General features: G+C 38.2%; 13 protein-coding genes across 13 annotated transcripts; 4 read left to right on the top strand and 9 right to left on the bottom strand.

The window, feature by feature from the left end:
* Positions 1-29: 29 nt before the first annotated feature.
* Positions 30-1,733, bottom strand: SOCG_01689 (myb family protein Eta2; the record flags this gene model as incomplete). Its single annotated transcript, XM_013164642.1, has 1 exon — positions 30-1,733. The coding sequence occupies one exon, from the start codon at positions 1,731-1,733 to the stop codon at positions 30-32; it is 1,704 nt and encodes a 567-aa protein (XP_013020096.1).
* Positions 1,734-2,766: 1,033 nt separating this feature from the next.
* Positions 2,767-3,885, top strand: SOCG_01690 (CMGC/MAPK/ERK protein kinase Spk1; the record flags this gene model as incomplete). The annotated part of the gene is made up of 1 exon (XM_013164643.1): positions 2,767-3,885. One exon carries the CDS (start codon positions 2,767-2,769, stop codon positions 3,883-3,885), a length of 1,119 nt encoding a protein of 372 aa, XP_013020097.1.
* A 22-nt stretch (positions 3,886-3,907) lies between these two features.
* SOCG_01691 (uroporphyrinogen-III synthase Ups1) lies at positions 3,908-4,660 on the bottom strand (the record flags this gene model as incomplete). Its single annotated transcript, XM_013164644.1, has 1 exon — positions 3,908-4,660. The coding sequence occupies one exon, from the start codon at positions 4,658-4,660 to the stop codon at positions 3,908-3,910; it is 753 nt and encodes a 250-aa protein (XP_013020098.1).
* Positions 4,661-5,278: 618 nt separating this feature from the next.
* On the bottom strand, positions 5,279-5,983 carry SOCG_01692 (tetraspan protein Dni1; the record flags this gene model as incomplete). The annotated part of the gene is made up of 1 exon (XM_013164645.1): positions 5,279-5,983. The coding sequence occupies one exon, from the start codon at positions 5,981-5,983 to the stop codon at positions 5,279-5,281; it is 705 nt and encodes a 234-aa protein (XP_013020099.1).
* Positions 5,984-6,362: 379 nt separating this feature from the next.
* SOCG_01693 (uncharacterized protein) lies at positions 6,363-7,154 on the bottom strand (the record flags this gene model as incomplete). Its single annotated transcript, XM_013164646.1, has 2 exons — positions 6,363-6,964; positions 7,055-7,154. The coding sequence occupies 2 exons, from the start codon at positions 7,152-7,154 to the stop codon at positions 6,363-6,365; spliced, it is 702 nt and encodes a 233-aa protein (XP_013020100.1).
* A 513-nt stretch (positions 7,155-7,667) lies between these two features.
* Positions 7,668-8,447, top strand: SOCG_01694 (ribulose phosphate 3-epimerase; the record flags this gene model as incomplete). The annotated part of the gene is made up of 2 exons (XM_013164647.1): positions 7,668-7,704; positions 7,798-8,447. The coding sequence occupies 2 exons, from the start codon at positions 7,668-7,670 to the stop codon at positions 8,445-8,447; spliced, it is 687 nt and encodes a 228-aa protein (XP_013020101.1).
* A 177-nt stretch (positions 8,448-8,624) lies between these two features.
* On the bottom strand, positions 8,625-9,958 carry SOCG_01695 (homoisocitrate dehydrogenase). Its single transcript, XM_013164648.1, has one exon. The coding sequence runs from the start codon at positions 9,819-9,821 to the stop codon at positions 8,733-8,735; it is 1,089 nt and encodes a 362-aa protein (XP_013020102.1). The 5' UTR covers positions 9,822-9,958; the 3' UTR covers positions 8,625-8,732.
* Positions 9,959-10,235: 277 nt separating this feature from the next.
* On the bottom strand, positions 10,236-10,693 carry SOCG_01696 (40S ribosomal protein S11; the record flags this gene model as incomplete). Its single annotated transcript, XM_013164649.1, has 2 exons — positions 10,236-10,531; positions 10,588-10,693. The coding sequence occupies 2 exons, from the start codon at positions 10,691-10,693 to the stop codon at positions 10,236-10,238; spliced, it is 402 nt and encodes a 133-aa protein (XP_013020103.1).
* Positions 10,694-10,920: 227 nt separating this feature from the next.
* On the bottom strand, positions 10,921-12,248 carry SOCG_01697 (ER chaperone Rot1). Its single transcript, XM_013164650.1, has 2 exons — positions 12,025-12,248; positions 10,921-11,955 (listed from the first exon to the last, which is right to left on the bottom strand). Exons 1-2 carry the CDS (start codon positions 12,151-12,153, stop codon positions 11,383-11,385), a joined length of 702 nt encoding a protein of 233 aa, XP_013020104.1. The 5' UTR covers positions 12,154-12,248; the 3' UTR covers positions 10,921-11,382.
* Positions 12,249-12,280: 32 nt separating this feature from the next.
* SOCG_01698 (RNA-binding protein Sap49) lies at positions 12,281-13,746 on the bottom strand. The gene is made up of 2 exons (XM_013164651.1): positions 13,511-13,746; positions 12,281-13,458 (listed from the first exon to the last, which is right to left on the bottom strand). Exons 1-2 carry the CDS (start codon positions 13,620-13,622, stop codon positions 12,581-12,583), a joined length of 990 nt encoding a protein of 329 aa, XP_013020105.1. The 5' UTR covers positions 13,623-13,746; the 3' UTR covers positions 12,281-12,580.
* Positions 13,747-14,280: 534 nt separating this feature from the next.
* Positions 14,281-16,830, top strand: SOCG_01699 (transcription factor). Its single transcript, XM_013164652.1, has one exon. The coding sequence runs from the start codon at positions 14,628-14,630 to the stop codon at positions 16,737-16,739; it is 2,112 nt and encodes a 703-aa protein (XP_013020106.1). The 5' UTR covers positions 14,281-14,627; the 3' UTR covers positions 16,740-16,830.
* Positions 16,831-16,997: 167 nt separating this feature from the next.
* SOCG_01700 (cytochrome b2) lies at positions 16,998-18,221 on the bottom strand (the record flags this gene model as incomplete). The annotated part of the gene is made up of 1 exon (XM_013164653.1): positions 16,998-18,221. The coding sequence occupies one exon, from the start codon at positions 18,219-18,221 to the stop codon at positions 16,998-17,000; it is 1,224 nt and encodes a 407-aa protein (XP_013020107.1).
* Positions 18,222-19,668: 1,447 nt separating this feature from the next.
* Positions 19,669-20,671, top strand: SOCG_01701 (SNO4 protein). The gene has a single exon (XM_013164654.1). It carries the CDS (start codon positions 19,814-19,816, stop codon positions 20,528-20,530), a length of 717 nt encoding a protein of 238 aa, XP_013020108.1. The 5' UTR covers positions 19,669-19,813; the 3' UTR covers positions 20,531-20,671.
* Positions 20,672-21,467: the final 796 nt, after the last annotated feature.

Genomic DNA, 21,467 nt, shown 5'->3' on the forward strand with positions numbered 1-21,467 from the left:
GGGGTCATCTAAAATGTAACAAACAAACACTAAATTTTCCGATTCGTCTGCTTTAATGTTCCTTGGGGTAATGTTTTTAATTCATCAATGGCTGCCTTGATGTTTTGCTGAAGAGGTTTTTTCTTCCATCCTTTAACCGTAGAAATTAAATTATCGGTTTGTAATTTTAGCTCTTCATTCGTCCATTTAGACATCACACTTGAGATTCGATTCCAGTCCAAATCCGCTGTGATTTTTGCATCTGCCGATACACAGTTATTAACATGCTCTAATAGTTGTAAACTATCGCCGGCATAGAATCTAGATGCATTTTTTCTCTTTCTCTTTTTATAGCTTTTTTTCTTTCCTTGTTTATCATTTTCATCATGTTTCGGTTTGGTAACCGAGGGCTCTTCCTTCGTATCTTCGGCACTGAGTTCGGGATGGTCTTCCGCTGTTCGAGTCTTTGCGAAATTTTTATTATCATTCAACGATTGAAACTTGAAATCAACTTGAGATTCTTTATCAGTAAGCTTTTCAAATGAACTTGTAGAGCCTGACTTTGGACTGCTTGTCAACGATTTTGCAGAAGAGTGTCTTGAAGGTTTTGCTACAAATCTCCATAGTAGGGCGCATTCTTCTGATGGGAGACCTAACTGGGTTGCAATCCAATTCCACTTTGTCCCTCGTTGGCTAACCAATTGATAAAGCTTTTGAAACGTCTCTTCACTCCAGGTTTCTTGTTCGCTTTTTGGACGATAAACAAGCTTTATATAATTTAAAAGAGATTTTTTATCAACATTATTTTGAATCTTTAGAAGGATTTCGTTGTACAAGGATTGTTGCCCCGTGTACCGTATGCTTGGATCACATATACGATGCCCGAATTCATCCAACGTGATGCCCTCATTTTCACAAAACGACAATATACAACCATGAATATACTCGGCATCACTGCAATTAAAGAAAGGAATTGATGAATCTTCGGTTTTAAGAGCGATATCTTGGATAGGTAGTCGTTCATAACCAGTCACTTCGAAAATGGCTCGCATATATGCTAACAGGGAGCTCTCAGAGCGGTGTAAACATAAACTTGCAGATTCCAAAAATCCAAATAAACGCATTTTTGCATCTGGAGTTTCCAAGATTTCTTTCATTTGATCAGGAGAAATCGATCTCGCTTGTAATAGTTCATCGATTTTTCCTCGAAACCACGTTTCATCCTCTTCCGTCCAGCTACTTTTCCTTTTTTTTACTACAAGTGAGGTTTCAGAATCGACAGTCATTGGGTCCACCTCAACATCTGTTAATGATTCTTGCTGTTTGCGTTTAGGAGGATATGTCCGAATAATGATGGATGAATAGACATTAGATTTAATAATCTGTTTTGCAGCTTCTAAACATTCTCTTTGGTCCTCTGTCCAAGAAGTAATGGCAAGTCGTTGGGGAGTGGAAGGCTTTGTTGCTAAGGATCCAAAGACAAATTCATCCCCTTCATCAAAGTCGTAAATGTCCTTTCGCACGTTCTTGGAAGGGCTTTGAAAAGAATTCTCGGTAGAATCAATCATGATTGTGTTGTGTTGTTCCATACAATTACTAGTAATCTTTGTTTGTAGCGCGTCAGAGTTATTATTCTCAATGGAACATGGATTTGAAATCAAAGACTGAGATGAAAACGCGTCCTTGTTAAGAGAATGTAAATGTTCCTCAGATGTACAGTTGCAATTGGGTTCTGTGCCAATAAACTTTCTCATAAAAATTAAAGAAAATGAAGATCTACTCAAACGTTAGCCATGTGATGTCAAGTAAACAAAGCAATGAATCCAAAAACGCGTCAAATTCAAAACCATATATTCATTTTCCAAAAATAAAACCACATGTCTTGTAAAACTCCTTGCACTAATAAATATTCGTCTCGTAAACGCGACGTAAATGATAACTTTCAACAAATCTTGATTTTCTACAAACTTTCTTCGACTAATTTTTACACCTTCACTTACTTAGATCATGTAAATAGCATATAAATTCCTTTAAATCGCATTTCCTTGTGTTTACCACACAATACAGATTGTTTTCGTAGTTGGGAAAAGATACGTTTCCTCTGGGGTAAACAAGAAAACCAAACGCGTGTCTCTCTTCCACCTATATGGGTGCTACTTGGTTCTCCAACACCAGGTAACACCATCTTTATCTAACGAAGGGAGCGAAGGCAAATCGCTTTAAATAAACAAAGAAGCATTTTCTTTGTTCTGAGATTGCTATAAATATTATCCCAGGCTGTCCTAAAACTTGAATAGAACCATCCTCGCTTACCAGAGAAGAAAGTATTCTTTCGTCAAGAGATATCTTCAAAGGGTATCTACTGTCTTTGGAATTTTTGTCGCTTTTTGTTATTTGTTGTCGAACGTGCAAATCTGGTTTTTGGAGTCATTGTCTACAGCAACTACCTATATTTTACAGAATCTTTACTTTATTTTCGTTGAAACGCGTCGACCGTGATTTTTACTTTGTTTATCCTGAAACAGGGAACGCAAACTAACAGTTTATGAAAGAAAACTTGTGTTAAAACAAGCAGAATCACTTTCTCTCTTTTGATTATTACCCTCGTTGAAGCAACTCCGTTCTTTTTTTTTGAAATTTTTTCCTTTTGACGAATTTTGAATTTCTTACTACTTTGATCTGTATAGCAAAGCCGAAGCTCTAAAATTGAAGTACTTCCAACATAACGTTTGTCTCTCTTTAAATATAATTATTTATTCATTTCGTTAACGACCTATAACTGAAAACATGGCCAGTGCTACTTCCGCTAATGCTATCCTTGAGAAAACCAATCGCTCGACAAACAATGCCCGTCGAAGCCCTCATATTCATAATCTCAACTTTGAGTTACCAAGAGATTATCAAATGACAAGTCTTATCGGACAAGGCGCTTATGGCGTGGTCTGTTCCGCCGTCCATAAGCCGACAGGCATCAAGGTTGCAGTGAAGAAAATTCACCCTTTTAACCATCCTGTCTTTACTTTACGTACACTTCGTGAAATCCGCCTGTTACGCCATTTCCACCACGAAAACATAATTGCTATCTTGGACATCCTCCCACCCCCTAGCTACCAAGAGTTGGAAGATGTATACATTGTGCAAGAACTTATGGAAACCGACTTGTACCGTGTCATTCGCTCCCAACCCCTAAGTGATGATCATTGCCAATATTTCACATACCAAATCCTTCGTGCTTTGAAGGCTATGCATAGCGCCGGCGTCGTGCATCGTGATCTAAAGCCATCAAATCTTCTTTTAAATGCCAATTGTGATTTAAAGGTAGCAGATTTCGGTCTTGCCCGTTCTACTACCACAGTTCAAGAAGGAAGTCCCGGTTTCATGACTGAGTACGTGGCCACTCGTTGGTACCGTGCTCCAGAGATCATGCTTAGTTTCCGTGACTACAGCAAGGCCATCGATATTTGGAGCACCGGTTGTATTTTAGCCGAAATGCTGGCTGCTCGCCCTCTTTTCCCTGGAAAAGATTACCATAGCCAAATTACGTTAATCTTGAACGTTCTGGGAACGCCAACAATGGATGATTTCAACAGAATTCGCTCTGCTCGTGCTCGTAAGTACATTCGAAGTTTGCCTCTCACGTCAAAAGTGCCCTTCAAAAACATGTTCCCTCATGCTTCTCCAGAAGCCATTGACTTGGTAGAGCGCATGCTCACTTTTAACCCGGATAAGCGTATTACCGCTGAAGAAGCCTTAGAGCACCCTTATGTAGCTGCTTATCATGATCCAGATGATGAGCCTAGCGCACCTCCGATGCCGCCAAACCTTGTGGATCTCTATTGTAAGAGAGAGGAATTGGAAATCCCGGTTTTGAAAGCACTAATATACCGTGAAGTCAATTTCCGATAAAAAAAAAAACGATTTCATTCATTCATTCATGATTTTGATCATATACATTGATATCTGACGCTAAACTGACTGGATTGGGAGCTGAGGAAACAAGGCTCGGTTCAATACCGAGTTTTTGAAGATAATCTCCAGTAGTAGGGCCTATAGTTGCCAATTTCCTTGAATAAGAAGCCAAACTTGAGCAAAGTTGTGTTGGACTGAAGACAACAATCCAATCAATTTCAGGGTGTTCTTTAATAATATCTGAAATCTGGCATTGACTTTGCTCGATCTCTTGAGTTACATAAACTACCAACTCTTCAACACGGTCTTTGCCTAACCTTTTCGGAATAGTATCTCGATGCTTTTCACCCATTAAGAATAACAAAGGCTTCGATGGATTAGTCTTTTGATACCAATCTTGGATAAGATCAGCCAAAACCTCACCACGTCCGCAGTCCCTGCCATATGTTTGTTGGAATCCTAGTCTTCGAATGCTATCATCTGTTGCTGGGCCCACTGTAAATACAGGTATCGTGTTCAAGATGGTCTTTTCAGCGGTTTCATCCAACTGTTTCAACGCAGCACTAAGGGTTTCACTAACTCTCTGACTGGTCACAATCAATCCGCAATAATTCGACAACAAATGAGCAAGTTTATTCTGTAGTACGTTCTCATTTACGGATTGATGCCGTAAAACTGCTAAAAAGTGTACATTTCGTAGGTATCGTTGAAATGCTTCCACATACGGATCGACCGGTTTGGACTCAGTCTTTAGCAGCAATACAGATTTCATATGATGCTTTAAAGTGTATGAACAGGTACTTTCGTACTTATGGACAACGATGGATGTGGAAGAAACTTCAATGAGAAAATTCCTGTACCAAGACGGTTTAATATGGGAAAGGAAAAGAACCTTTGGGAAACCTCTTTCCGCATCACTATTAAAACTTGATTCTAATGATAATTAATATAGGTTAACTAAATAATTTTTTCTTTATAGAATGAAAAATAAAAAAGGTAATTAAAGCAATGATAAATTCAATTATAGATGAAGTATTCGAACAAATAAACTGAAGTGTATATATGATTTAAACATCGCTTGCTTATACTGAATCCATTCAATGATTGAATATCTATTACATACATTATAAAAGTAAATAATGAGTGAAAGAAACGTAAAGAATGCATTAAGTTAAAGAAAATGAAACGTATATACTCTATAAGGAAACAACAATTAACTAATCAATAGTTATCACATGGTGAAAGCTATTAAAAGACACATAACACATACATAGTCGTAAGTTAAATTAGAAAACAAAAGGTCAGACATTAGATCCAAGATTCCAAAGATTAAAGCAAGCAAAAAAAGAAGGAAAAGAGTGAAAGAGTTTCGCCAAAATAATGAAGTCGCTTACTTTTTAAGACTGGACGAAGAATTAGAGGAAACAGCTGTACTTGACCGTGATAACGTAAACTTCTTCTCGAATAGTGCTTGGCGAATATTCTCTGTTTTGGTTGACACGACGTAGAAAATGGCATCAATGAGAGAAGCTATAGCAAGGAGACCCATGGACACCCACATTAGAATGACAAGTTTCTTTCCTACAGCAGCATGAAGATAAACATCTGTATCTTCAATCGCCATGACAAAAGAAGAGACAGATACGTGCACAAAGAGGGAAGTAACCAGGATACTTAAAAAAGTGAACACCGACAGATAAAGTCGAATGAGTCTCAAATAAGGCAGTCGATCTATAAAAGGGATCGCACCAATAGCCGCCAAAAGAAAGCAGACACCGCATACACAAAATGAAAACACAACCATCCATGGATGGACTTGAGGGAGAAGAAACTTGGACCGCAAATCCGCCATTGAGAAAGAAGGAATGCTCCTTGTGTTTGTAAATCTACTACACGTGACAGAATTATTTCCGCCGATCAAACACATAGAAAAGTATCCAACGTTAACTTGGGCAGAACGACTTGACAAGTTGAACAAGGATATATGAGAGCTCGTCTCGGACTTGCAACCCGTCATAACCAAAGCCAATATTATCCAGGCTCCCAAGAGAGAAAAACCGCAAGCAGCTTGAAGGATGCACTTGATAAAAAACATAATGATGGGAAAAAAGTGAAGTCTGCTCTTTATAGGGGAGAAAGGTGAAATACTTTGCTTGAACTAATCGTCAAAGACAAATAAACAACGTAAGTAAAAAGAGAAGAAAGATTATGATAAATCCCACACTCTGTATGTCGATAAAATGAAGAACACTCCAATTGCAATATTCAATGTTTCTACACAAAGAGGAAGAGGTTTCCGTACATAAAGTATCCATCTAAAAGAAGAAAAAAATAAAATAAAGAAGCAGTATAACAAAGAAAAAAATATGTGACATCAAGTCTTATTTCGTGTTATTTCTTTGTTGAGCAAACAAAGGAATCCAAAGAACAAAGAAGCTTGGAATGGCATTACGAGTACAGGCGTATAGACTTTTTCATGTAAGTCTCCATTGTTCATGTAAGAACAAAAGTTTCCATAATATCATGCCTAGTTTTGTTGTCGATGGAGAAGTAGGAAGAAACGTATAAGTTGTAGATTCCGGAAAGAAACGCGCCAATTTCTCATTATAGTTGCTTAATAAAATGGTCCTATGAATAGGTAAATACGATATTTGAGGATTATGGTTTTGCAATTGCTCTTTTTTTCCCTCTTGTTCAGAGGTTAAATCGTCAAACTTCCATTGAATCCAAATTCCAGTAGGAATACTCTTTGTATTTAGGAATTGTAAATAAAAAGCATCAAAATCTGGTTGATGAATCCATCCTTGGTTCTTCTGTTCTTCTTGTGAAGGTATGAGATGGGTAAGAGAAAACTCCAGCTCGGATTGAAGAATGTTCAATGTTGACGGGTTTCCAGCTTGTTTCAGTTCCATATTCCATCTTTTAAAAATTTTCTTGGAAACTGGTTGTAAATGTGATTTCGAAAGCTTACAGTAGATTGACACATGATGGCTATAAAGAAGATGCTTTTTATCAGCATGAGGAAGCATCCGAAGATTTAAACGATTGCGAATGGCAGGAAACTTTCCCATTAATTCTAAAGAAATTTGTTAGTTGGTCATATGTTTCAAGGAAAGCGAAATGAGAAGAGGACTATAAAATTACCTTCCCAATATACTCTGCATACCTCTAGGAAGTAAATGATGTGAGGATAAGTCTTGTCGTAATGGAGAGCATACCATTTGCACTAAAGGATCAGCAGAAAATGCAGATTTGTGACCCTTCATGCTGACTTACAAGACTATGGGTGAAAGGAAGGCGTATCTTCTTACTCTGCGAAGGCATGTCAGAATTCAGAGAATTTGTTATAATAAGTAAAGACACCAATTCTTGATAGCAAGAATGGAATTCAATGTATCAATTTACGAATACGTTGTATTAATTGCTACAGTCGCTTTTGTCGCATCTTTGAACTTTGGAAACTGGAGCTGAGCAAATCTGTAAAGATGATCCAGTGTTTACTAATAGTATCTGATGAGATTATTCAATCTTTAACTGTCTTGTTGTCATTCTCTAGGATGGATTGGACTTCTCGATAAAAGAAAATGGATGGTAATTACAGACATACATGAAAAAAGCTACTTTCTTCTATTTCTTATTATTTAACTAAAACGAAGTTCGTTTTCTATGATGAATCATTGCGCATCACATCGATACTCTATATATTCGGATTCGTAATACCAAGTGCCCAACTATCCTATATCCACCAAGTCCCAAAATATCAAGTTTGATTCGATAAAATGACAGAAGCAAAAATTGCACCCTCTTTGTTATCTGGTAAGTTATAAAGAGGGTAATATTGCATTAAATCCTTCATTATGGCCTATCCGGCGTGTAACCAAATTAGAAGATCTTGCTAACGACGTTCAGGTGACTTTGCCAACCTTGAGCATGAAGTCGGTCGTATGCTGCAATATGGTAGCGACTGGCTTCACGTTGATATTATGGACTCTCAATTTGTTCCTTCCCTCACGATTGGACCCATTGTCGTCAAGGCCATGCGTAACCATTTTACCAAAGAAAAGGCTTTCTTTGATTGTCATCTAATGGTTATGAACCCCGAAAAATGGGTTGACGAGTTTGCAGATGCTGGTGCAAACATGTTTTGCTTTCACTATGAAGCTACTGAAAAGCATATGGAAATTATTCAGCGTGCTCACGAAAGGGGCATGCTCGTAAGTTGTGCCATAAAGCCCAATACACCTGTTGAAGTGCTTGATCCTTTGGTGCAACATCTTGATATGGCTTTGGTTATGACCGTTGAGCCAGGTAAGGGCGGTCAAAGCTTTCGTGCTGAGTGTTTGCCCAAGGTGAACTACTTGCGTAAGCGTTACCCTAACTTAAACATTGAAGTGGATGGTGGTCTCTCTCCTAAGACTGTGGATGCTGCCTCCGAAGCAGGCGCAAATGTCATTGTTGCCGGTACAGCTGTTTTCAAAGCAGAAAACCCTACTCAGGTGATTGCTGAGCTTCGCAACTCTGTTTTGAAGGCACAAGAAACAAAGCCCTGGGCGAAATAGAAGTCGGGTTCTCATGATTTGATTCAAGTTATGTCTTGTTAAGTGAATTGATTGCTTAGTACAGGTTCTTTGAAATGTTTTAAAAAAAAATAAAAGTTATGTCTTGGTTAAGAGACATCAAGTGAAAAAAGGTGATATGAAATACAAGTAGCTAACTTTCTACCTTGTGAAGAGTAATTACCAAGAAGTCAAACGATTGTTTCATTGAACAAAAAAAAAACTAGTAGTCTATTAAACTTAAATGAAAGAAAGGAAGCTTAGGGTTGAAAGTTCCAAAACTTGAACTTAGTTGCTCAAAGAATATATAACGGCATCGGTGATTTCGTTAGTAGTAGACTTACCACCCAAATCAGGAGTAAGAATCTTTCCTTGATCCAAAACCTTGTCAACAGCATTTACAATGTTAGCAGCAGCTTGCTGATGTCCCATAAATTCAAGCATCAAAGCGACGGAACGGAATGTAGCGACTGGGTTAGCGATATTGCGGCCGGCAATGTCTGGAGCACTACCATGGACAGGTTCGGACATAACAAAGCCATCACCCACATTGGCCGAAGGAACTAAACCAAGAGAACCGATGAGAGAAGCAGCACCGTCAGAGAGAATATCACCGTAGAGATTGGGAGCAACAACAACATCAAAGCATTGAGGTTCACGGAAAAGGCGGTATACCATAGAATCAACGATTTGCTCATCCATGGCTATGGAGGAATAAGAAGGGCTAAGAGAACGAGCATGTCTGCAAGATTCACGGAAGAGACCATCAGTAACAGACATCACATTAGACTTGTGGATAATAGTTACCAAAGGGTTCTTGTGAATTGAAGCAGCACCAGAAGTACGAAGAGCTTGACGGGATTTGGCAATTTCAAAAGCCATTTTTCCAATTTTTACAGAAGCTTCTTCGCTGATACGACGAGTAGCTTCAGCTACACGCTTACCAGGAGTAGTTTCGACCATACGCTCTTCCTTAACGTATAAGCATTCAGTGTTTTCACGAACGATTACAAGGTCAATAGGCTTTCCTTGGGCTCCATCAAGAGACTTGACTGGACGGACGTTGGCGTACAAGCCCATCTTCTTACGCAAGGCAACTATAGGAGAGGAATAGCCCTCAACCTTATGGGAAGGGCTTTGAACAGCACCGAAAAGAGCAGCATTGCATTCTTTTTTCAATTTTTCTAAGGTAATATCAGGAAGAGCTTTACCAGTACGCTCAAAGGTACCCCAGCCAGCATCCAAGTCGACAAAATCGAATTGAAGTTTGTGTTTAGATGGCAGATTTTCTATTAAGCGACGAGCAGCAGGGACGACTTCTCTACCAATTCCATCTGCTGGAATAAGGCCCAAAACTATTTTACTAACTGAAGACATACTTCCACAGATTCAATAATTGGAAAGGACAGAAATCTACTGACGGTAAATATCTGATCTAAGATCAATTTTGCTTTAAGAAATGGCAGCGCATCGTTAAGGGCCATTAATGCATTTAAGTGTATTCAAAAAAACAAAAAATTGCTTTAAGCTTGAAGGCGTTTTAGAAACGTTCAAGCAAATTAGAAGGTTTCAGCAATTGATTCTAATAGAATCTTAATGCTTCGAAGCGTAATACTAGTTATAATTTATACATATGGTTGTCTTCTTTGAACAGCTTTGTTAGAGCGACAGAAGACATTACGGTCCTGACTAACCTACTTATACGGAAAAAGAAATTGTAAACTATGCAACAAATACAGACAGATAGGATATGCCTTCCTTAAATTGACCTTGTATTAAAAAAGATATATCTTAAAACTTGCCGAATTGCTTAGAGCCCTCAGTGTGCTTGACAACACGGAGAACGTTGAAGCGAACGGTCTTACTCAAGGGACGGCATTGACCAACAGTAACGACATCACCCTCGTTGATACGGAAAGCAGGAGAGACGTGGGCAGCAACGTTCTTGTGACGCTTCTCATAACGGTTGTACTTGGGGATGAAGTGCAAGTATTCACGACGAATGATGATGGTACGGTGCATCTTGGTAGAAACAACAGTACCAGTCAAGATACGGCCACGGATGGAAACTTCACCAACGAAGGGCACTTCTTGTCAATGTATTGACCATAGATAGCCTCAGAAGGGGTCTTGAAACCCAAACCGACATCCTTGTACCAACGGCGACCGGCACCCTTCTTGGCATTTTGGAAAATGTGAGGCTGCTTTTGATAAGCACGCTCGCTTTGCACGACAAGTTCAGTGGCCATCCTGTGTTGCTGAAGATAAAATTCACCGTTGAACACAATTAACACCAAAACTTTTAGATGTGACTGTTTTACTTCAGGGTAGGGTAACACCTAGGATACCTCGTTACGAAAATATGTATCTGCCTTCAGTAATATAATTACTCTCTTTCTCAGGTCTCATCATTCGGTAGTAAATCTGAGTTTAAGCGTTTACAATCTTTACTATTACTTGGTATACACAATCGTAATGCTCTTCGCAAAAAAAAATTTGTTACTATAGGAATGATCTTTACAAAGCAACAATATCCAACACTGTCTCACTTCCTGTCAGGGCATAAGAAAATTAAGAGTGAGTAGAAGGAACAGTTAAAAAAATTAAGTTGCACGTAGAGAAAAGAAATAAGTAAAAGAAAGAAAGGAACGAAAGACTCAAAAGGAGTAATGCACAATGCATGGCTATAATATGGGAGGGCTCATGTATCCCATCCCAAGACCACAGATAAGTAAAGTAAAAAAAAAGTAAAAGAATGAGTGAATAAAACAACCCGGCTTTGAGGTTTCCCTTGAAAACGCATGTTTTTTTTGCGCAAAGAAGAACCTAGAGAATTATACTTGAATGAAATCAATAAATGACAGTTGTTATATACGTTAAAGAAAAAAAAATTTTGAATCATAACGGAATTACCAAATCATGGATAAGATTGGCTTCATTACGATACGATTATATAGCCGATACTACCAATAGCGATGAAACTTAAACCTAACCACCAGATTGTGGAAGTATGCTTTTCGGCGAGGGTTGCAGTTACTCTTGAAAGCCAGCGCTTTTGTTGGAGTTGGTTAGTATCGGTAGCATCAGAAAATGAAACGGGAAGCATTTTGGGGGGACGATACACAAGATACATAGGCTGTTTGGGAGTACCATCCCATTCAAAAAGTTCAAGCTTATAGCGACCGTGATACTTATCGATGCTAACAGAGTATTCTTTCATAACCTCATCTTGGTTATAACGAGTGTAAGAAGAATAATTACCAAAGTTACAGGGGTCACTTTCGAGTTGACGTCCATCACCTTTGACGGGTGAAAGAATGATAGACTTTGACTCATTGATGGTATAAGTACCATGCTGCCATTGCAAAAATGCCTTTGGGCAATGAGGAAAGGTAGCATTTGATTTTATAATATACAATGCTTCTTCAAAATGACCATCTTGCGTAAAGCTGTAACTAATACCAGGAAGGTCAGGTTCAAAAAAGTCTTCGTGTAATGGATCGTAAAAGTCCTAGATCATAAGTGTCAGTATTTTCGTATGAAACGATATAACATTAAAATCTAAACAATAGATACTTACAGGACCAGTCATTACTGTCTGTGATTTCGAACTCCAAGAGCCGATAATATCTGGATCCGAAACTTCCGCATATGTCAATTTCGCGATCCAAAAAAAGCTACAAAAGAAAACGGAAAGAGGAAGTTTCATTTTTAATTACTTAGAGAAGGGATAAAGCCTGAGGAGGATGGAATAATCCCTTCAATTCTTTGTGGTTGGTGTTGGTTGGTGTAGAGGGAGGCTTGATACACACATAGATGAAAGTGCCAAATAGTGTCTCGTAACGAAGCATATATTAGTGTACTGTAATAATATGTGGAGTATAGCTAAATAAATTACTTGGAAAGAAATCCAGTGTATTATACAAAATGGATGGATAGCTAATTCGTAATTCAACGGATGAGTAGCTAGCTCTAATCGTGAGTCTATTAGTATGTTTTATTGTTTTCCAAACCATATCAGTAAGAGATTTAACGAAGATTTCTAGTATACAAACACGGGCACCACTTAAGCTAGGGTAGCATTGCCCCTGTCCATTGGCTTTTTGATATCATAAGAATTAATCAGTATAGTATCATCACCTTCTGGGTTGATTTGATTGCGATGGTATTTGTTGATACGTTGGCATTGGTGGCATGCCAGGAACAGAAACGGTAGATGGTGTTGAACTCATCATCATTCCAGGAGGAGGAGGAGGAGGAATAATAGAAGAACCGACAGGATTAAAGGGCATATTCATCATGGGAGCCATGTTTGGCATTGGAGGATATATCTGCGGAGTTGCAAATGGTATTGCACCGGGAAGGGGAGCATTAGGTGGAGTTGCATTAGCTCCTATAACAGGAAGAGGAGGAATGGCAGAGGGTGCAATGTTGGGAGTAGCTGATCCAGAGGAAGCAGGGTTGGAAGAAGGAGCAGCAGGTGTGAATCCAGGAGGAAGTGTAGATTGTGGAGTAATTGCAACTTTGTTTTTTTTAGCGGCAGCAGCTAATTTCCTTTCCGCCAGATCACCGTGTCGTTCACCCTTTCCTTCTCGTTTATATGCATAAGAAACAGTTATTGGTTTGTTCATTAAAAACTGATTGTTCATTGCTTCAATGGCTGCATCTGCGGTTTCAAAACTATCAAAATTTACAAATCCAAAACCCTTTGAGCGACCATTATCATCGCGAACAACTTGTGGTGTTTTTATTAATTGGCCCAGAGCAGAAAATGTATCGTATAAAACGCGCTCATCGACCAGAGGATCCAAATTACCGATAAAAAGGTTGGCACCTACCAAACTTCCAGTATTTCTATCTTGACTCGATTTATTCACCCGCAATGGTTTTCCATAGAGCTTAATTTGATTAAAAATTTGGCATGCATATTCAGCATCATGTTCGTTTACGAACTCACAGAAACCAAATCCATTGTGGCTATTCCGAACACGATCTCTTGGAATGTGAATGTTTCCTAAATGTTAGCAAACAATTAATAAGCCTATAAACTAATTTATCACACATACCAACAGGACCAGCCTGCAAACACAGCTCAAAAAGAATTGAATCGGTTACGCGCTCATCTAAATTTCCCAGGTATATAGTGGCTTCTTGGTTCTTTTCCTCTCGTGCAGCCATAGAAAAAACCTAATGTCGTTCAATTCCCTACTTTTCTAGGTGTTTGCTATGTTTTGGTCTTTTGCTAGTTAAAGGAGTGTGTGAATTGCGATGTGTTGCGCAATTGACTATTTTACAATACCGCATTGTACTCTACATTCTTAAACTGAATGTAAACAATGATTCAATAATAATTAGCAAGGTAAACAAATGATCAAAATCATAAAGAGATGGAAATACAAGAGTGTGGATTTTCTTTGAGATTTTTTTTATTTTATTCGTACTTAAAATCATTCTGCCATGTTGCCTAGTATCACTTTCGCAATTAAAAGAGCAAGCACAATATTACCACGGAATGAGGTCCTACAAAAATCTTCAGACGTTTACAGTTCTATTTATTTAATTTAATTAAAATAGTCTTATAAAAAATATTTTTTGAATGAAAGCGTTTACCTTCAGCTGCTTGTTTAACAGTATTTACTAGCTTTTCTCCCAGAATCTCTGGCTTTCGCATTAGTCCATTTACTTCCTTCCAATTAAAAAAAAAAAAAAAATAATAATAATAATTTTAAAGAATTAATATACTGAAAAAGAACAATATTGAGAGATATTTCGCAAACAACCTTCATTAGTTTCACATACTGTTTGAAGTAACGCGCATATTGCTACCCACTGCTAGGAGTGATTGCTCAATGCAAGCACGCAGAATTTTTCATTTTCAGCTATAACTTTATAATTCCATTTTACAAGCTTAGGAAAAGCCTTAATGTATGAAAAATAAATGAGTAGGAGCAAATTGATTGGTTTGCTTTGATAAAGAAGACATTCGATTGCACCAGACCATTTGAAGGTTTTGTATATGTTTGTAAAGAATACAAAACTCAAAATCAGTCAGGTTGTATATTATTTAGAAAACATATTGACTTGATTAAAAGTTTCTTTCGTTAGAACGTTCATGGTGACCTTATGGTTAATTCATATATGTTAATGTTTGAATAGAGAATCAATCAACCTATCAACTTGAGAATGATTACTACAGTTGAAAAAGAACCTGTTCCTCGAAAACGAAGAGTGATTAGTCAGGTTGCACAAGCTTGCCTTCGATGTCGACAAAAGAAAGTTAAGTGCTCAGGTGAAAAACCTGCCTGCCAAGCTTGTTTGAACAATAATGTGGAATGCGTCTGGCCTGATCGACCTAACATGAGAGGGAAACGTTCCTCTCCATCCTTTGCTAATCATTTGTCCTCGAAAGTTGGCAGTTTGGCTGGCCAACAACATACGCACCCAGAATTGGACACCATAAATTTACAGATACCGTCATATTTTCCTGTTCAATCATTTTCGAACACGGTCTCCCCATCGTCTACTGATTCCATGGAGTTTCCCCTATCCATCACAAGTATAGAGGATCAACAAAAGCAGCTTAAAATACCTTCCAATCGAAAGTTACTCCAAATGTGGGAAATTTTTTTGAAAACGTCGTATACTGAACTTTATGGTATATTTAATAAGCCATGCATAACTTCCCAGATATCAAAAGGTACTATTGATCCATTATTGGCGCTTTGCATTTGCGCTCATGCTGCCAGATTTTCTCAAGAAGAAATCAATATATTCAAGTCCCCTTCTGCTGCCTCTGATTTTTACGCAAAAAACGCATTTTCACTTCTCTCGTTTCAACTGCAAGACATTTCGTTAATTAATATATCCGCGTTACTGATGCTTTGTTTAATAGAACTCGGTGCTGGCAGAAGTTCAAAGGCATGGTTGCTGTTGGGAATGGCTTTGCGGATGGCGGATTCGTTGGATTTGGGCAATGACTTTAGCGAAGAATCTTTTTCCAGTATACCTGCAATGTCTAATTGGACAGAAGGCGAACAACGGCGAAGAACATATTGGTCTTGTTTTATGATTGAGCGGCTTCTCGCTACAGGGTTTATGGCTCCTTCTAAACTTCGAACCGTCTCCCTCAGTCCAAACAAAACTTCAATCCAACTTCCTTGTCCTGAAGCTAATTTTTTCTTTTCTCAGCCGATTGTAACAGAACTTTTTGATGGATCTATACCACAGAACGCTTTGGAAGGTCAGTCTCAAACTAGTTCTAAAAGTACAGCAAATGACTATTTAAGTTTTACGATGGGAAGTCTTATTCGTCTGTCGGATATATGGAGTGATATTTCCCGATGGGTGCTTCGTGGCGGATATTCACAAGATATTGTACCCCCTTGGATGCCGCAGTCTCTATTTCAACAAAAATTGGCTGTTTTAGAGAGTTGGCTAAAAAACCTTTCCCCGCGACTGAGCTTGACAGACGAAAATTACAGTATATATAGTGTTCCTGGCGATTTTTCTGGTGGTTGTTTTGTCTTCATGCATACATTGTTCCATGTTACATATGTTTATCTATTAAGAAACACCTTAGACTTATTTCCAGCGAATATGCATAAGTCAGGATTGTTTGCATCAGTATCCGAACGATATGGACAAACTGTACCTACCTCATGGATGGAGATGATTTTGAGTCATTTATTTAATTCTGCAAATACAATAACAAGACTCTCAATAGAACCTTTAAATTATGCGATGACTCCTTTTTTTGGGTTTTCAGTCTTGACGGCTTCCACCATTCATATGCTCAACAGGTTTTGCTTACAAACAGGAAATAACGAGTATCTCAATGCTTTACAATTTACCAGAATTGACTACTTGATATTACGTGAGCGTTCCAAATACTGGAATTTCAATAAAGGAATGCTAAACACTTTTAAAATGATCTATAATTACTACCGATTCCAGTATCTTGAAAAGCCGCCCTTTGTAAAATATGGGATTCCAGGATTTCCTGCTTCTATTTTGGAATATGGAACAACGATGGAAGATTCGACTTCCCCTTTAAACCGGGAATTTCCGTTCCCAAGAAACTATTTAATGTCTTCCAACGAGTTTGTAGATTTGCGAAACGATTTAGACGGTGATAATAGCGTTAGAAGCCAAGACGTTTCCGCAGATTTTGACACTACTACAGAGACTGAACTGTTTATAACTCATAACGATTTGCCTTTTGAAGAAGTTCAATGGTGGAGTAATGTATTTGATACCGAAGAAAGATCTAACTTGTTTGAACTTGGTCGAGTCTGACTATTTTTCTGACACTATAGTGTTTATAATAATTTGTATATAATCTTTGGTTTAATTTTAATAATACTTGTTTTTTTTTTGTTTCTGCTTATAAACAGTTAGATGTTTACAATTGTGAGATACAAGTTGCTACAGCTTGCCCAAGTAATCAAATTTAATACCTTTAAGGCTTATAAAGGGTCATACTTGTTTTCTAATATCATAAACAAAAAAAAGAAATCGTATCCATAAGCATAATCATAACAACAGAAATCATATCTAACCTTCATAATACAAGATATCACGGTTCAAGTCCTTCGGAGCAATTGAAGGAATACCAGATAAATGCAGGGTCAACTCCAAATCACCTAGTAGACAACGAATTACATGACGAACACCTTTTGTACCTGCGATCGCCAATCCATAAACGTAAGGACGTCCGATAAGTACCATTTTTGCACCGAGAGCAAGTGCTTTAACAATGTCAGCACCAGATCGAATACCAGAGTCAAAGATAATTTCGAGTTTGTCACCAACAGCATCAACAATCTTTGGCAGCATTGTCAAAGAGGCGACACCGCCATCTTGTTGACGACCACCATGATTGGAAACGACGATACCATCTATGCCAAACTCAGCAGCCTTCTTCGCATCAGCAACGCTCTGGATACCTTTGAGAACAATAGGACCGTCCCAGTGCTGTCTAAGAAACTTGAGGTCTTCCCAATCGTGAGAAGTACCGGGGAATATAATCCCAGAAAATTCACGAGCAGCCTTGTGCAAATCTTGTTCAACTTCTACGCCATGCTCTTCCTTAAAACGCTTACGGAAGACTGGGTCGCTTAATCCCAATGCAACACCAACTTGATCAGGTTTTAAGAAAGGATCATAACCATTGTCCATGTCAGAAGGGCGCCAACCTAAAATGTATGTATCTAGAGTGACGACCAAAACTTCACAGTTAATACTTTTTGCACGCTTCAATAGACTAGCGGTGATGTCGTTATCTTCGTTTTTAGGCCAGTAAAGCTGGTACCATCTTTCTCCAGGACCGCTACTCTCGGCAATTTCTTCGAAGCTCAAAGAAGAAGCAGTACTAATAATGTATGGGACATGCTCGAGTGTCGCAGCTTTACTGGAACCACGCTCACCTTCCGGATTAAAAATCAATTGAACACCGACAGGACCTAGCGCAATGGGGAATGAATAGTTTCTGCCAAAAAGCTTCGTCCCTAGATTCGGGAAATCAGACTTGACTAAACGATTGGGAATGATGGACCACTTCTTATAAGACTCTGCATTTTTTTCGGTAGTCTCTCGTTTTCCAGCAGAACCATAAACGTAACCAGTGGCATCCTTGGATAAGCGATCCATGGCCAAAGGTTCCCAACTTCTAGGATCAACACTGATGCTGGGTCTCTCAAACTTCAGACCATTGTCGTAAATTTCAGATTCGTAGCTTTTAGGCTCTGTTGCTTTGTACCAGCTATAGTTACGATACATTGTAGTGACTCCAATTGAAACGTTTTGTTTTTAAGCAATTCTCAATAAATTTCAGAGTTCAGACTCTCGGAAAAGGTACGTTTGCTGATAAAAACTTAGTTGTGAATTGTAAGTTGTTTTGTTCTTGCAAGATCAAGAAAAAATAGAATAGTTTGGTTTTGGTTATGAGCTGTCTTCTGATCAATTTCTCAAGATGATAAAAGGTTTTCGTTCAGCCTGTGATGACACCCATGAATATATATATATCGTGTACAACATCCCTATGACGGATGATCACATCCCAAGCAAGATACACTAATAAATCTGCAACTGCCGACGGAACACTGAACTAAAAATTATAGGTGCGCCGAAATCTTCAACAAAAGGAAAGTAACTGTTTCGATTTCTTTTTGTTAAAAAAAAAAAAAACATAAATAAACCTTTTTCACTGTATTCTTCGATATTTTTTTGTTTACATCAAAGAAGGAACGACATTATGTAAGTATTGCATACAAAATGTTGTAGGCTGTTCCAACAGTGTATGTAAAGTCCATGTCCTACACAACTATGATATAGAACAAGAGGAGTACCAACCGATCTTTCACTGGCATTTTTTTGCATTGTTCAATAAACGGTAAGAAAAAGATAATAAAGGAAATAAAAGGACAACATGGTAGAAACGAAAGATATGTAGGATAGTTTTTGAAATGTTGATTTTTTTTTTTTTTTTTAATGGACCACAAATATTTAATGCGTTTATATGTAGAGTAAATGTATTCTCTGTATGCCAGCACATGCATTCCGTTTCTTCACTTTAAATTGTGCGGTATTCATAGCGGTAGTTGAGTTTGATTTATTGTCTTTCAATTCCTTGCTGTTGCTTGCTGCTTATTGAATTCGATGTGGAGTTAGAATTGTCGCTCTACAACGGTATCCAATTTCAGTTCTGTTTGTTCAGTAGATATATACAAAAGAAAGTTAGATGTTGACTTTTTTTTTCCAGAAGATCGTAAAAGTAAAAGATATTGAATTTCGTCCTTGGAATTGGAGTTGACAAATCATTTTCTTTCATTCCAATTTTTACCTCTGTTACTGAAACGACAAATGACACATAAAAAGTTTCTCATTTATGAAAAAGGCCCTGGATGCAAAATATTAATGCCTTTACCTTACAACACAAGGTCAAAATGCTACTGAATTCGTTCAACGAAAAACGAATTGAAATGATATCATAATCCGGAAAGGAAACGAGAATCACACTGTGTACATTTCTGTTGATCTAGAAATATGGAAACCTTTAGAATGAGTATATTAATTTTCTTCAAGTTTCTCATTGTTTTGCATTTTCGCTTCGATTGATTCAACTCGTGCAAAACGTCAAGAAATGATATCCTCAACCTACAAACGTCAGAAGGTCACGTACGTATGTTTATGGTAGAAGAAGCTATTTGATCATCGTATGTGACATTATAGCCCCCGAAAAATACTATACAAGAAGACGATAGAGCCAGTATTCTTCATCAAAGCATTGATTGACATTGATTGAAGAGTTGAATTGCTTGTTGTATATTCCCACATCGTAGATTGACTCGTCTTTAAAAAGTATCAAAAGAATGACAGGAAAAGCTTTGTTGGTAGCTAGCAGCCATTATGGACCCATCTATCCCGATGGTAAAAACACTGGTGTGCATTTCTCTGAACTTTTGACACCATATCAAATTTTCCGTCAGGCTGGATTGGATGTCGATATCACATCTGAAAAGGGTACTTGTAAATTCGACGACGTTTCTGTCGATGAATCCCAATTACCCGCTGAAATCAAGAACGTCCTTCACGACAAGAGCAACGAATTCTGGACCGCCATTAACAATATGAAGCGTGCAGCTGACGTGGATTACTCTCAATACAAGATTTTCTTCGTCGCTGGTGGTCACGCTGCTCTCTTTGACTTGCCAGGAGCCATCGATTTGCAAGCCATTGCCGCCCAAATTTACAAGAACGGTGGCATTATCTCTGCGGTCTGCCATGGTCCAGTCATTCTTCCTTTTATTTCTGATTTGACTCGTCCAAACGCTTCTTCGATCGTTCAAGGTCGTAAGGTAACCGCCTTCAACAAGGCCGGAGAAGAAAGCATGAATGTGTTGGACATTATGAAGCAAAAGCATCTACAAACTATGAACGATCTTTTCAAGGACGCTGGTGCTCATTTCGTTGATCCTCCTAAACCCACCGATGACTTTGTTCAAAGCGATTCTCGCATCGTAACCGGTGTCAACCCTCAAAGCGCCGCTTCCACAGCCAAGGCTGCCCTTGAAGCCTCAAAGGCATAAACAAATATGCGGGTTTTTTCTAATGCGCATTGATTTGTTATGCCGACGATATGTAATGATATGACTTAGCATAGACTTTTTCAAAAATAATGATGTTTAACGACCGGTTTTTTTTTTAACTTCTTAACACACACACATACAAAAGCTTGTACGCTGATGTATTCGCGTGGTAGTACGTAGTTAGGTAGGAGGTATATACAAAGAGAGTATGAAGTTGTATATCCTATGGTATATTTTTGGTACTGTATGGAATTGCTAAATTGCAAAAAGGATCATTAACCAATTGAGGAAATGAATGGTTTAACACTTAAAAAAGAGAATCATTTTTCTTTTTCTCTTCCTTTTTCTTGAATTCTATAATTCAAGAGATAACTGTTTTACGACATATTTGATATTCTATACAAATTCCAACTTTTCCCTTTTCCCAAGAGATGTTGGAAGAGGAAAGAAGAGAAATCCGCAATATTTCTTCCTTTTCAGTCTTTCGTCCTTATCTTCGCCTACTCCACGTTTCCGCTACCCCTCCTATTACAGAATTGATAGTCGGTCATTTGAAAGTGGTCAAAAAGTGGAGATCAAGTTCGCTCTCTCCACTTTTTTCACCGAACCATTAAATAAGGTTTCACAGAAAAACAAATCTGCGATTCAAAAAAATCATCAAATATTTTAAAGTCAAAACATCAGCTTAGATACCTATACACTGCTTAAAACAAAAGAATTCCATTTAGATTCCAACCGTGTCGTGTACTCGTTCATTCATTCCTTTTCTATAATATCCACCACACGTATATATTTCTTTAGCGCTCAGATCAACTCGTTCCTAATGCATCGTTTTCGCTGATCAAACCCTCAGCGGAGAAACACACTTTACGCACTTTGAATTTAATTCTCCGCGATCGGAAGAATGCGTGCATAGAGCCCGTCCGCCCGCTACACT

The sequence above is a fragment of the Schizosaccharomyces octosporus genome (assembly GCF_000150505.1).
Source record: "Schizosaccharomyces octosporus yFS286 unplaced genomic scaffold supercont6.3, whole genome shotgun sequence".
In the NCBI taxonomy this organism is placed as follows: domain Eukaryota; kingdom Fungi; phylum Ascomycota; class Schizosaccharomycetes; order Schizosaccharomycetales; family Schizosaccharomycetaceae; genus Schizosaccharomyces; species Schizosaccharomyces octosporus.

Excerpts from the sequence above, each read along its gene's own strand:
- SOCG_01695 (XM_013164648.1), bottom strand. The coding sequence starts at position 9,821 with ATGTCTTCAGTTAGTAAAATAGTTTTGGGCCTTATTCCAGCAGATGGA.
- SOCG_01701 (XM_013164654.1), top strand. The coding sequence starts at position 19,814 with ATGACAGGAAAAGCTTTGTTGGTAGCTAGCAGCCATTATGGACCCATC.
- SOCG_01697 (XM_013164650.1), bottom strand. The coding sequence starts at position 12,153 with ATGAAACTTCCTCTTTCCGTTTTCTTTTGTAGCTTTTTTTGGATCGCG. Across the intron at positions 11,956-12,024 it reads AGACAGTAATGACTGGTCCT|GACTTTTACGATCCATTACA; the intron begins GTAAGTATCTAT and ends CTTATGATCTAG.
- SOCG_01699 (XM_013164652.1), top strand. The coding sequence starts at position 14,628 with ATGATTACTACAGTTGAAAAAGAACCTGTTCCTCGAAAACGAAGAGTG.
- SOCG_01698 (XM_013164651.1), bottom strand. The coding sequence starts at position 13,622 with ATGGCTGCACGAGAGGAAAAGAACCAAGAAGCCACTATATACCTGGGA. Across the intron at positions 13,459-13,510 it reads TTTGCAGGCTGGTCCTGTTG|GAAACATTCACATTCCAAGA; the intron begins GTATGTGTGATA and ends GCTAACATTTAG.